Genomic DNA, 12,801 nt, shown 5'->3' with positions numbered 1-12,801 from the left:
GCATGAGCATAGCATAGCAGGAGTGATTTAAATCTGTAATAAAATAGATGCATAAACATGTGCCATGATTATAAGTATGAGATGTTATGCTGTATGTGTGAAAGTGTCATATTTGTTTCCCCCTAAGTCACAGTCTCGGAGTATCGGTCTCTCAACTTGTAACGGGAAAAGTTTTTAGCAGAAACAAAAGCCACACACCACAGCATTTATAGCCTATATATGCTAATTTGCAACACCTGTATCTGGATGGGGATTTGAAATACATAAAACTTGACAATAATTCCACAAGAGACATAACAAAACACAACATCAACAATAGGTACATACGTTAAAAACACAAAAGTCAGAACCCAACAAGAAAAGGCAGAAAAAACTTCTTGACTAGATGACTGATCAGTCTTCAAAAACAGATTCAGTTTGAATTAAAACTGAGTCACAAGGTCACTTAGCACCGGGAAATATGTTGTATGTGTAAATATAAATATGTGGAGAGTTTAAGATTGGCAATTTTAATAAAATGATCGAAACTACTTACTTAAGAACTGGTCACTTTGCAAATTAAGATTTTAGACACAAAACATATGATCATGTTATTATGAGACATGACGCTTTACTGTAGATTAATTGTCATATGGCTCAAGTGAACTGGCAGCAAGGAAGGTTCAATACCCGAAGAGATGACCAAACGTACGTAATGACACCTGACCTGAGCGCTGACCCTGAACCTCCACCTGCAGCAGGTGAGCTCAAATGTCCCGCTGCTTCAGAACCAGAAAGAATTTAAAGCGACATCTGGCATTTTGGGGCTCAGACAGACCAAAGTCATGTTCTTTCATTACTTGAGGCAACTTAACACATCGCGTCATGAAAAGCGAAACTGCACACAAGGTCAGCGTCTCACCTGCAGGATCAAGCAAAGAGACTGTAACTTTTATATATTTTAGAAGGAGCAATTGTAGCAATTGACCAAAAGTAAGACTATAACTCACTGAAAGTCCCACTTAAAAAGGTATTTAAAAGTAAAATCCAGAATATAACAAAAGCACTTAATAACAGCGTTACTTATCAAAGTGGTCAGACTAATTTGTGACTTTGTACTTACTACTACCTACGAAGGGCACATTTTAAATGTTTTTAAATGGGCTATGATATCAACCACAACGTGAAAATGAATATTTGAACGCATTCACTGCCCAGAGTAATCTTTTAAATCCCACAGAAGTGTTGCATAATGGCCTTGTTTGCATATGTTTAACCTGGGGATGAGAGATTGAGGGAGCGTAGGCGTGCTGCCGACTGTGCTGGTGATAATAGAGAGTGTAGGAGGGAGGGCAAACAGACAGCTATTTGCTGGTCTGTCCTGTCATACATTTTACTGATTTCCCATTACAACCAAAGTGCTCCCCTGTGCATCAAACTAAAGCATCTGAAATGATTTGAAATATATTTGTTGCTGGAAATACTCACTCACAGCAGGCCAAATGTGTATTAATCCGCAGCTGGAAAAAAGTTATGTTTTTGAGGAACGATCACCTGAACTGGACCAGAACTGACTATAGACTGTATTATAGCTTTTCGAACAGGTAGAAAAGCCGTACTAATGGAATATGATACAGAAACTGGTACAGAGAATCACTGCAACCTTTTACAATAAGAGTGCAAATTCTTCCCATCAAATTAACCTCAATAGATAGATTCAGCTTTTTGCCTGTAAATTGACAGTTTGACCAGGAGAAACAAACATGGCCATTATTTCACTGATTAAACCTATTTCAGTCCTGAATGGGAACATAATGAACGGAGAGGAGACACTTTAAAACTAGTATTGGGTCATTTAAAGGTAAAGTAATGAGAATCTATATCAGAAAAGTAGTTTTAGATTTTCTTTTAATCGACTCACACAAGAGAAGGCCTCAAGGCTGTTTAGTCTTGTCCTCAGACTACCCCCGAACACCACTCTATTCACACCATGACTGTGTCACTGGTGAAGAATTACACGTCCTCTTTGTTTAGTACGTCAAACAATAAACACCTTGAATCTCACCCACTGACTGCTGATGTCCTTTAGCATGTTAAATCTTCTGTTGTACTATTGTTGCTCTAGTTAGTGTGGGGGGGGGGGGGGCGAACACAAATCTTATTCAAAAGTGACACATCCAATTATGACGAATTTGGGCCTCGTTTACAACTATGAATCATGTGATGAACTCTACTCATAACAAAAGATACTATGAATAATAAGTTTTAAATGAGGTTATGAAATACAAAACAAAACAAAGCATCCAAAATGAAGTGTTTTTATTCATGAAGAAAAACATAAAAGACCTCCAAAAACAGGAGGTGGTGCATTGGCCAGTATGAGCATCAACAACAAAACATACATTCATCAGGTTCTCTATATGCTGTAGTGATAAAACATACTGTACAACTCATTTCAAGAGAAAACCAAATGTATCAAATATTGTCATCCATTTAACTGCACACGTGTACCATGCATTATTACACATATTCATTTATATGTGACTGAAAAGACAAGCAAACTTGATTGGCACAATTAGATGAAGCACATCTTCGATATACTGTATAAAAGCAACATTACTTTGGTTTATTTGTGGCATAAGCTTTATTAACTTTCTATTTAATTGTGTATTTTGGGGGCAAACTGTCGTATATAAATTCTTCGCGTTGAATGTTATAATATACAGTGAAGTCTTTGTACAGCAATGAAAACAGACTGTATACAAGCTGAGGAAAAGAGAAAAATGATCGCTCACTTTACCCCAATATTATCTCATACATGTATTACTCTAGTCCAAGGAAGATGTGCACGAGAAACCCAGTACAATGACAATGCTGCCATCTAGAGGCAGAACTGAGGTATTTCACCAACACAGCTCTCCAGCTTCCCCGTGAACCTCAAACATCATCTCGCGACAGCGTTGTCCCGTGGCTGCTGTTGTTCTTTTAAGACACAAAGTCGCTTTAAGTTACCAGGCGGTATCATGAGTCCTCTTCATTGTGGAAGAAGACGTAGTAGAAGAGAGCGCTGACGACCAGCAGAGCGACTGACAGCAGCATGTTCCTCCGATTCTCTCCTCTCAACGTCTCCAGCTCCTTGTCTGGAAATGACAAACACAATTTGATTTGAGGGCACTTATGTGTACCGGCTATCAGTTTGATTAACTATGAAATGAAGGGGAACAAAACCTGCAATTGCTCTGCTGGTGAAATATTGCAGCAATGGCAGACTACATGTAGAGTTAAAGACTATAATAATATCAAGCAGGGCCTTCCTGTGACTGACTGATTGAGTCCTTCCTGATTTCTAAATGATGTTTATCTGAATTTTAAGTGTGTGGTCACATACGTTGTAAATGGACTGCAATCAATCTCACTAGTATTCAGAATTGTCCCGCTCATTCATAAATGATGCCCAGTGCCTTGGTCATTGGAAGCAGTTTTGGGTTCAGTCACAGCAGAGGTATATATCATGATGTCCATATTGTAAAATATATCTTGTATATACCTGCAGTGACTTTGTGGATATAGACTTACCCAACTTCAGCACTCTCTCATTAATGATCGTCATCTCATCCTCCAGGTCGTGCCTGTGGAGCAGAGAGGATGAGACCAGTGAGGAAGTTATTCATTATGTATCCTGTAAGTCACTACCTGCAGCAGCATCATCATCATCATCCTCACTTGTCATTGTCAGAGAGCTTCTCTTTCCTGCCCTTGAACTCAGCCCGCTCCAGGTTGTCCTTGCAGCGCGCACGGCGCTCCTCCAAACGGTCGATCTACAATATGTACAGGTTAGATATAAGGTTATAACAGCAAACCATAGTTCAGCTATTACACAACATTAATAACCGACAGGTCAGTGTATGCATGTATGAGCTAATCTATCAGACAGCCAGCTGAAGGCTTCCAAAGTCTTACCTCAGTGGCGACACTAAATTTTTCTCTCCGTTTGTCTTTCAATTTAGCCATTTTTGTGACAGAAACTGCTGCAGGCTCCCGGCTGATAAACTGTGACGGTGCGGAAGTCATTTTCTTCTTCGTTCTTCTTCAGTTCTTCCTTTTTGGCACATCTCCTTGAAGGGCTTTGCTGCCCTCTATCTGAATGCATCAACGTCAACATTAAATTCATTATAGCCTACATTCAATGGCATACCATTCACAAATGGTTAACGAGACTTGTGTGAGTGTGTGTTGAAGTTGTGTCCTTCTGCAGCAACTTGGACAATGTTCACATTAAAACAATCAGGGCCAAATTGAATTGTCTCTTTCAATTAGGAATACCGGGGGGGGGGGGGGGGTTAGACTTCATTCCACTTTCAGAAGATACCAAAAATGATCATATAACCATTATAATAAAAATATTGCCATCAAGAACAGCCTGCAGAAGCGACCGGAAACTGTCATCCTCCCCCCCCACTGAGATGCAGACAGGTGAGTGTTGTCGCGAGCTGTTGTTGGCCGTTGTTAAGTGGATTATTCCACTTGACAGGACACGGCTTGATCATCTCTGAAGGAAAGATACGAGGGTATCCGTTCTCTTCTCTACGAGCGTATTCTTCTTTGAGGAAAAAAATGCCTCTCTTTATAAACCGGGACCAAATATTTGCGCATCAGGTACACCTGCTGGAGCACAAACTGAGGGTAAATCACTGCTAGAGTGTAATTCCAAACGTGAGATTAGTTTATTAGAGATTGTTCGGGGACTTGTGCTGTAGTTTAGCCATTTATGATTTCAAAAATAACTCCACACACCAAACCCAGCTTGTTTGTAATATTTCACTGTGTTTTCAGAGAAAAGAGGAGCGAATACTGGAACTGGAAACAGAGAATGCTATTCTCCATTTAAGACTTGCCGAGGTAATAAGATGCCTGCCATTCATTACTTACAGGGTTAAACCTTTAAGGCCTATGGAAATCCCTGATCATTATCTATTCTATTCTATCTATTCTATTATATACTGATTGATGGGGATTGTTCTATTCTATTTATTCCTTGACCTCCTGAGTTGCTGAAGAAGTCTTTTGTATGAATGACTGTTTTATCTGTACTGATTTTGTGCCACTTGGCTTGAATTCAAAAGTTTGTTTCCACCTCGGTGACTGCAGAGTTGGATCATGTGATGTAATAATCAGAGCGGCTCACTCTGTATTTGATTGTAATTATCGCTATGTGGAACCAAAGATTCTAGTGGACGGTGGAGATCAGCTGAGCCTGAATGGTCATGTGTCCCCTTTATACTGTACAGTATGTTCCTGTTATATTATGAGAATATGGACACAAAAAAAATCATCTCAGTAGACTGTGCCTTTAGGTGTTCAATGCCAACACTTCAACACAGACTAGTCATAAGCAAGCAACTAGTATTACTCAAAATAATATGTTTAATTGGGTTTTATAGGCCCTTTGTCATAGCAGAAAAAGCAGATGTGTAATAAATGACAATAATATAGAGTGCCGGTTCCAGGGTCCTGATATTGTGCACATTGTTGGAACAGATAATAGTGAATGTCAATACGGTTGTTGATTACGCCTGGGCTGTTTAAGATCTGGCAATCAAAATGCTAATGCTGATCTGAGCAGATTCACTTGCTGTGCAGCATTTAAAGTCGAATGGTTTAATGCTGTTCATTACTGTAAATTCACTCGCTATAGAACGAGTAAGTAGTCCCTGATAATTCAAAACAGGATGCGACACCGATGAATAACACAATGGCAGATCATTTAGCATCAGAGCTGTTGCTGTACAGGTTTTAGGACGATTGTTCCCACAACATTTGTTGTGTGCATTCTATGTTCTTAACTTCTTAACAGTTGACAAACAAATTAGCTTCTCAAAAACGTATGCAACGTGTTCAAATTTTGATCAATTCATTTACTTGATACATGTTGTGGATAATCAACAAGTCATACTGTAGCTTGGCATAAAGTATGAATGAAGTGGCACAGTGGTGCAGAATAAGTATATTGATTTTGCATCCTTTTCAGTGTTTGGGGAAACTCCGTCGGGACCATGAAGAGGAGACCCGGAACCATCATCAGCACCAGACGAACGCTCAGAAGATAACCCGGTCGTCCCTTACCAAACTCCTCGCTGAGGTCCAGGTACAAATGCACTGAGATGAATGTTGCGTGTGTAAATGGTAGGTTGTGATTTGCCTTTGTTTAGATGTTTCACTAAATAGCAACCAAAGTAAAGAAAGAGAAGTAGTGTGGAGACTCAGAAAGACACACAACAGTCAAACAGCAGACACACACACACACACACACACACACACACATACTCTCACAGAGCCCCACACAATTCATTTGTCCTCTCTGTGTGTTTGTTGCAGGCTGTGAAGCAGGACTTGAGTGAACTTTTCGCAGTGTATTTCACTTTTTCCAGTGAGCTGGAGGAGCAGAGCAAGCAGCTGCTGGAAAAAGTAGAGCAAGCCAGCTGTTCTCCGACTGGTCACAGTGGAGACGAGGTTCACAGTGAGTATCAGAGTGTGACGCACCATAGGTTAACATAGATGCAGCGTCTCTGACATCATCCTTAGCTTATGATTCTGAAGGAACATGTTTTAAGAATACTATGTCACTTTTTACAGGAGCAGTTCATCAAAGTTTACATATTAACACAATATATACACAATTAACTTATTATCCTTAATAGAGTCTGCACCAGCACTCAGCTTTTATGTGCTACTCAGTTTACTCAGGTGCTGCCAAGTCTTATAAACCACAGAGGAGGTTTCAAACTGTCAGACGTTATTTCAATGATCTTTGAAGACATTATTTAAAGGATCATTTTTTGATCCCTCCTTCCCGGTATCACATTTTCTTCCTCTCTCTCTTCTCTTCACGTCTATGTTGTGCTCCCTCGTTCACCCTCTCTGTGTCTCTCTCCACTCTTAAGTGGTTTACAGGTTATGCGCTGGCTGTATCTTGATTAGGCTCTGTTTTCTGGTAATCCTCTCACACTGTCCCTCCCATCTTCTCTCTCACACCGCCCTTCGAGGTTGTCCAAGGTTGACTTGTTCTAATGCAGCCCTGCAAGTCAGCTACTCACCACGGCTCTGATGATTGGTTGAAACAGATCTTCCTGAGTACATGCTATAATGCTGCCATTTCCACATCCCCTTATATTATCTTGTAAAGATAAACCAACCATTTAGAAGAGATATACGTTTGATAAATGACAACTTTGTTTTATGTACGTGTTATTGAAAACATATACACATGTTAAATACTTCAAAATTACAACAAATAAATGCATTCAGGAGGAGTTAACAGGCTTTCTTATTCTTGTCATTTCCTCTCATCAGTAAATTGTGCTAGCCTTTAATATTATATTTAATGATATAAATACGCTACAATTATCGGAACAGTATGAATATTCAGGTTCCTCTTTTGGCTCAAAGGGTTACTGCAGATATAAATGTTAACTAAAAGACAATGGAAGAAATTCTGCAAATGTATTTGGCGACCCTAATCAAATGTCCTGTGACCCACCTGTGGATGTGCCGTTCTTATGTTTGTAACACATGTTTATGAAACTATGATTGTCGACACAGCAACAGAACACAGAAACAGTTTTATGTTCTTGTCTCATGAAACTTAAGTTTGCTGGGAACATGCCAAAAAAATAAACCAATGAATAAATAACTTACAGGTTCACACAAACAGTTAATGATCTAAAGGCTTAAAAGTACAGACTATTTTACAATGAAAGAAGACATTTGAGCTGTTTTGTTACTGATAGGAGGAATTTCGAGGACATTTTATGTTTCAAATAATCTTTAAACACAAAAAAATCCCTCTACAATATTCTGCTCTATTTATGTTCAACCAAGTCTATTCTTGAATGTCTCAGCCTGTCCTGAGTGAATGGAGTTGTTTGGTGCCAGGTGTGTGTATGTACTTGTGTGCTCCAGGTTTAAAGACATGGCCTGGATTCAAAGATTTACACCAGAGAACAGATGCCTCTGGCTTTGGAGTTGATTTCTACAAAGACAACAATTCTTTCATCCACCTTACTGCCTTAAAATAGATTGAGCTACAATTTTCCTTTACTGCACCAAATTGGCCACAGAATCGAACCCGGTTGTTCACGATGTCTAACGCAGCACAGAAGCCAGTGGAGGTCTTGTTTGGTCATTGTCTCAACATGCTAGCACCAACGGCTTAACCTTTAACCTCAGCCCATGAATAGAAAATTGATTGTACTTTTTTTTCCTTTAAACTATCTTTCTGCCCTCCCTGCCCAGATTTGCAAGCTGGTGTTGCAGCTCTGGAGCGCTCTCTGGAGGAGGAGAGGGAGAGGTGCAGGGCAGAGAGGCAGCGAAGGAAAGAACTCCACAACGCACTGGTGGTGAGGACAGATTTGAAGTGGCAGAAAATAATGGGCGACACAGCAGGTTCTGATATTGACCTACATTGTCATTCTTTGTTTTGCTACAGGAGTTGAGAGGGAACATCAGAGTTCACTGCAGGGTGCGACCACTTCTACCCTTTGACCACGTCCAGTCCTCCACGTCTGGATCAAGGTGGGTCAACACATGATCCATCATGGCAACATGAATTGCTGTAAGATAACATGGGTTTGAGTTGTACTGTGCTTGAAAAGCTATGCTTTCCTCTATCAGGCCTATGTCATCAGAAGAAGTGGTCTCTGCGATCAGTGATGTGAGTTCCAGAGACTCTTAGAATTTATTTTATCTTATTGCTGCTAGCTGCTTCAGTGTCCTCACTTTGTTGTGTTATTCCCCTTTTGTTGTTTTAAGGACACGGTGATGGTCAATTGCATAAAAACGGGGATGCCGGTGCAAAACAAGATGTTTGAGTTTGAGAGGTACAATCAAACATTCGCATTGTTCACACACATTAGTCCGTTTAATTTTCAGTTCATTAATGAGCACTCTGTGTTTCCTCCAGAGTGCACGGACCGGAGGATTCACAGGAGGCCGTGTTTCAGGAAGTCAAGCCGCTCCTCACTTCTCTGATGGACGGGTGAGCATGAAAGCAGACAACAAAAGGACGATATCTAATCACATGCCATTCAAATGTATTCATTCAACTATATACATTAAACACTACCCAGTGTGAATGAAGAAGAAACAATTAAATACATGACAAACAGCATAATATGACTGCATGGCTTCAGCATATATTGAATGTTAGTTATCTCTCTCTCTACCCTGCAGCTATAACGTGTGTATCATGGCATACGGGCAGACAGGCAGTGGGAAGACTCACACCATGATGGGATCCCAGCTGCTGGAGGAGCACTCAGGGCCGCAGCAGGAGGCACAGCAGGGTATTATCCCCAAGGCTGCTGCTGAGCTGTTTCGGTGAGAAAGAAATACATTTTTTATTCATTTGTTTTTGTGATATTTACAGTCCGTAATGACTAAACTCTGCAAGAAGTAAATGTATTAAATATTCAGCCTATGAATTCATAATGTGCTCTGAGAGTCGAAATAGAATATAATTGGGTTGAACTTTAATCTTTTCTTTATTTGTCCATGGTTGTGTATCTGTTTCTGTGTGTGTGTGTGTGTGTGTGTGTGTGTGTGTGTGTGTGAGACGCAGGCTGATCTCGGAGAAGCCCGCAGAGAGCCTCACGGTGGAGGTATCAGTGATGGAGGTGCATAACAACGAGGTGCTTGACCTTCTGGCGAGAGATGCGCAGGGCAACGGTGCCGACCAGCGCCGGGACGTCATCACCACCTCCTCTGGTACCAGCCAGGTCACCTCCCTCACACATGAGTGAGTACAGCCGGAGCGAGGTGACTGTGTGCAGAAAAATGAAAAACGCCTCAAATTCTGTGTAATGGGAAAGGGGTCGATTGTAGTAAAGAACCCAAGAGAATTATGTTCTCAGATATGTTTCTCAAAAGTTAGTTGGTGACGTAAACTGAGCTAACAGACGTCCTAACTTTCTTAAAGTGGCCAGAATATGTGTTTCATATGTTTTACAGGCCTGTGCATAATGCCTCTGAGGTGATGCAGATTATCAGCAGTGTTTTAAAGCTCAGGGCTCACTGTCCCACCCTCGTCCACACCGACTCCTCGCGCTCTCACCTCATTGTCGCCCTCACGATTTCCTCCAAGAGCCCCAACGCTCTGGCCCTGGGTGAGACGCATTCATACACAGACTCACACTATAGCATAAATGGCGCCCGTTGGCCACACGTTCCCGCATTGTGACTTTATTACTCTTTCTTTTAGCCCGCAAGCTACAAAGTGCCAAGAAGGACATGCAGCGCTCCACTAAGAAGGTGTGGTGGAGTCCACGCTGTAGCCGTGCCAACCCTGCTGCCCACCACTCATCTGATGATCATCTCTTCGCGAGCACACCCTCATCTCCCTGCCGCTCCCCTTCCCAATCTCCATGTCCCTCCCCCAGGCCCAGCATCTCTCAGGCTTCTTTCAGGACCAAGCTGCAGCTGGTGGACCTGGCAGGGAGCGAGTGTGTCGGTGAGAGGGGCTCAATGCTTAACGACGTTGTTTGAGTTTGCAGTTGTCATGGGAACTTTGGTTCCTGAATTTCTTGCACTAGGCAATGTTATAACTGAAAAATATACCCAGAATTGCAAGATGGGGCTTTAGGCATATGCTTAGTTAAGATGCTTACAACTTGGTGTTACTTTTAGCTGAATAGGCTGCTTGGTGTAGATTAAAACAATCAACTCAAACTCAAATACAGCTTGTTTCTATTTTCTGTATGAAATATCAAATGATTAATCTACGGATAAAGGTTCACAGTACAGACAAAGCTGAAGATGCAGGTCTTTGTTTTTTACCTTTAATAACCTTTATGTACACATGCAAAAGGTCACTGAACCCAATACAACCAGTGCCTGTTCACTTAGCAGATAAATGAGCTTTAGGGCAAATGAATGTGTGTTTGTATGTTTGTACCAGGTATGTCTGGAGTTTCGGGTGCCGCTCTGTGGGAGGTGTCCTGTATAAACCGCAGTCTCTCTGCTCTGTCTGATGTCCTGGGAGCTCTGGCCGAGCAGAGGCCACACGTCCCCTACAGGAACAGCAAACTCACTCATCTGTTGCAGGATGCCATAGGTGAGGTGCGCACACACACACACACCCTCTCTTTTATATGATGTCTCTCATGTCTGCTTTCCATGGGAATGACTCGTTCAAACTCAAAATGTCTTCATCTAGCTGAGAGATTCAACATACCAGTATGGTAACCCTATCTCTAGCATACACACATGTAAACATACCCAAACATACTCAAAATACTCTGGAAGATGTATTTGTCCATGCCCAATAATGAAAAGAGCAACAAAAGTACAATGCATGTAATTAAATGTAATCTTTTGCCTTATTGTTTAAGATCTCAGGCTTGAATCTCCTCTTGTCCTTCTCCGCCAGGTGGCGATGCCAAGCTGCTGGTGATGCTGTGTGTCTCTCCCACGCAGCGCTTCATCACCGAGTCGCTGCAGTCTCTGGGCTTTGGCATGCGGGCCCGCCAGGTCCAGAAGGAGCTACCGCGAAGGAAGAATAACATCCTCAAAGTTAAGTGATGAAACAGAGAAGAGATTTCATTATTTGCAGATGCTGCGGCAACATAGATCCTGTAACAATCATGCCAACAAAACAGATTTGAGGGTATAATTGTTATCATGCTATTTCTCTGTGTTAGAGACGCCCTTCTTACTCTTAGTAGGTACTTTAAGTAGAAAATAGATGGATGTTGCCAGAAGTGTTATATATTCTGTCTTTAAATAGATCTTGGTAGCATTAAATGTCTTATCTGAAGCCACAAATACTTCTGTGTTTCTTGAATGCAAAACACATTAATAATGTGTAAATAACCTTGACAATTACCAAGCGTGCTAAGTAGTTATGACTGAATTACACAAAGGTTACGTAATGATAACTCAATTTAGTATGAAATCTTGGTATTTCGACTTTAATTTTTAATTTCCACTTTAATTTAGCTGTAGATGAAGTCAATAGTCTACAGTCCTGTATCATGCAAAGGCTCTCTGACTGAAGTACTCTTACATGTATTCTGCTGTAAAACATGCATACCATGCCTTCTCTTTTTTTTTAGTGTTTTAGGTGTAGTTATGTTCTTACAGTACTTCTACTCATATTGATGTATTCTGTATCTGTAACCATCACCTTTCTTTTTGGTTACACATTATAAATCTTTCAAACGCCTTGATAGAATAGTCTCAGTAGATAAACGTTGTCAAACTCTAAAATAAACAGCTGATGTGCAGATCATTCGTATTTTTGTGTATCAGTCTGTTCCAGAAAAATGTATTGCAATACATATTGTCATAAGGGAATTAAAACAGTGTTTGAATAATACATAGTGCAGCCCCTTTAAAAATAAACTATTCATATAAAGTGTATGCTCACAACAGGCTTTCCACTGTGGGGGGTTGTTCCAATAAGATGTCTGCCGCTGTGTAGATTACAGCAAGGAGGAACACATACAATCACTTTAGCATTGGGGCAAGATGGTATTTAGCTTTTCTTTTACCATGAATTATTTGGAGGTATAAGTATATTTCAAGCGAGGAGTTGTAAAATGTATTGTCCAATGTGGCAAAAACCCATCAGGATGATATTACGGTACACCAGCTAATGATTATTTGCAAAAGCTATTTCAGGTCTGTTGACTGCAGTTTAATGTTGGGGGTAAACAAGACAGGCAATTTCCTCCAAGGTGTAACAGTTGGACATCTTCCAAGCATGAATAGAATAACTCACTGTACACACACTTTTGATAAGCCTCCTCCTATCAGGATGCTGCCAAC

General features: G+C 40.9%; 2 protein-coding genes across 3 annotated transcripts; one reads left to right on the top strand and one right to left on the bottom strand.

Moving 5' to 3' along the window:
* Window positions 1-2,186: 2,186 nt before the first annotated feature.
* ccdc167 (coiled-coil domain containing 167) lies at window positions 2,187-4,056 on the bottom strand. Its single transcript, XM_031870444.1, has 4 exons — window positions 3,940-4,056; window positions 3,703-3,797; window positions 3,556-3,608; window positions 2,187-3,119 (listed from the first exon to the last, which is right to left on the bottom strand). Exons 1-4 carry the CDS (start codon window positions 4,048-4,050, stop codon window positions 3,001-3,003), a joined length of 378 nt encoding a protein of 125 aa, XP_031726304.1. The 5' UTR covers window positions 4,051-4,056; the 3' UTR covers window positions 2,187-3,000.
* A 385-nt stretch (window positions 4,057-4,441) lies between these two features.
* Window positions 4,442-12,264, top strand: kif25 (kinesin family member 25). Of its 2 annotated transcripts, none has more exons than XM_031870450.1 (15): window positions 4,442-4,452; window positions 4,813-4,878; window positions 6,008-6,124; window positions 6,355-6,496; window positions 8,272-8,375; window positions 8,465-8,550; window positions 8,650-8,689; window positions 8,788-8,855; window positions 8,939-9,013; window positions 9,208-9,354; window positions 9,596-9,772; window positions 9,985-10,139; window positions 10,235-10,483; window positions 10,931-11,086; window positions 11,402-12,264. In XM_031870450.1, the coding sequence occupies exons 7-15, from the start codon at window positions 8,654-8,656 to the stop codon at window positions 11,551-11,553; spliced, it is 1,215 nt and encodes a 404-aa protein (XP_031726310.1). In that variant the 5' UTR covers window positions 4,442-4,452; window positions 4,813-4,878; window positions 6,008-6,124; window positions 6,355-6,496; window positions 8,272-8,375; window positions 8,465-8,550; window positions 8,650-8,653; the 3' UTR covers window positions 11,554-12,264. The 2 variants fall into 2 exon arrangements, with proteins under 2 accessions (XP_031726310.1, XP_031726309.1); XM_031870449.1 differs by lacking the exon at window positions 4,442-4,452 and adding an exon at window positions 4,567-4,662.
* The last annotated feature ends 537 nt before the right edge of the window (window positions 12,265-12,801 follow it).

The sequence above is a fragment of the Anarrhichthys ocellatus genome, unplaced genomic scaffold (genome assembly GCF_004355925.1).
Source record: "Anarrhichthys ocellatus isolate YVR2014 unplaced genomic scaffold, GSC_Weel_1.0 scaffold52, whole genome shotgun sequence".
Lineage (NCBI taxonomy): Eukaryota > Metazoa > Chordata > Actinopteri > Perciformes > Anarhichadidae > Anarrhichthys > Anarrhichthys ocellatus.
This window is presented reverse-complemented; position numbering and strand designations above follow the sequence as displayed.

Coding starts and splice junctions, on each gene's coding strand:
- ccdc167 (XM_031870444.1), bottom strand. CDS start 4,050: ATGACTTCCGCACCGTCACAGTTTATCAGCCGGGAGCCTGCAGCAGTT. Junction 3,609..3,702: donor AAGCTCTCTGACAATGACAA/GTGAGGATGATG, acceptor TCTGCTCCACAG/GCACGACCTGGAGGATGAGA. Junction 3,120..3,555: donor TGAGAGAGTGCTGAAGTTGG/GTAAGTCTATAT, acceptor TGTCATTTCCAG/ACAAGGAGCTGGAGACGTTG.
- kif25 (XM_031870449.1), top strand. CDS start 4,594: ATGCCTCTCTTTATAAACCGGGACCAAATATTTGCGCATCAGGTACAC. Junction 8,376..8,464: donor AACTCCACAACGCACTGGTG/GTGAGGACAGAT, acceptor GTTTTGCTACAG/GAGTTGAGAGGGAACATCAG. Junction 8,690..8,787: donor TGGTCTCTGCGATCAGTGAT/GTGAGTTCCAGA, acceptor TGTTGTTTTAAG/GACACGGTGATGGTCAATTG.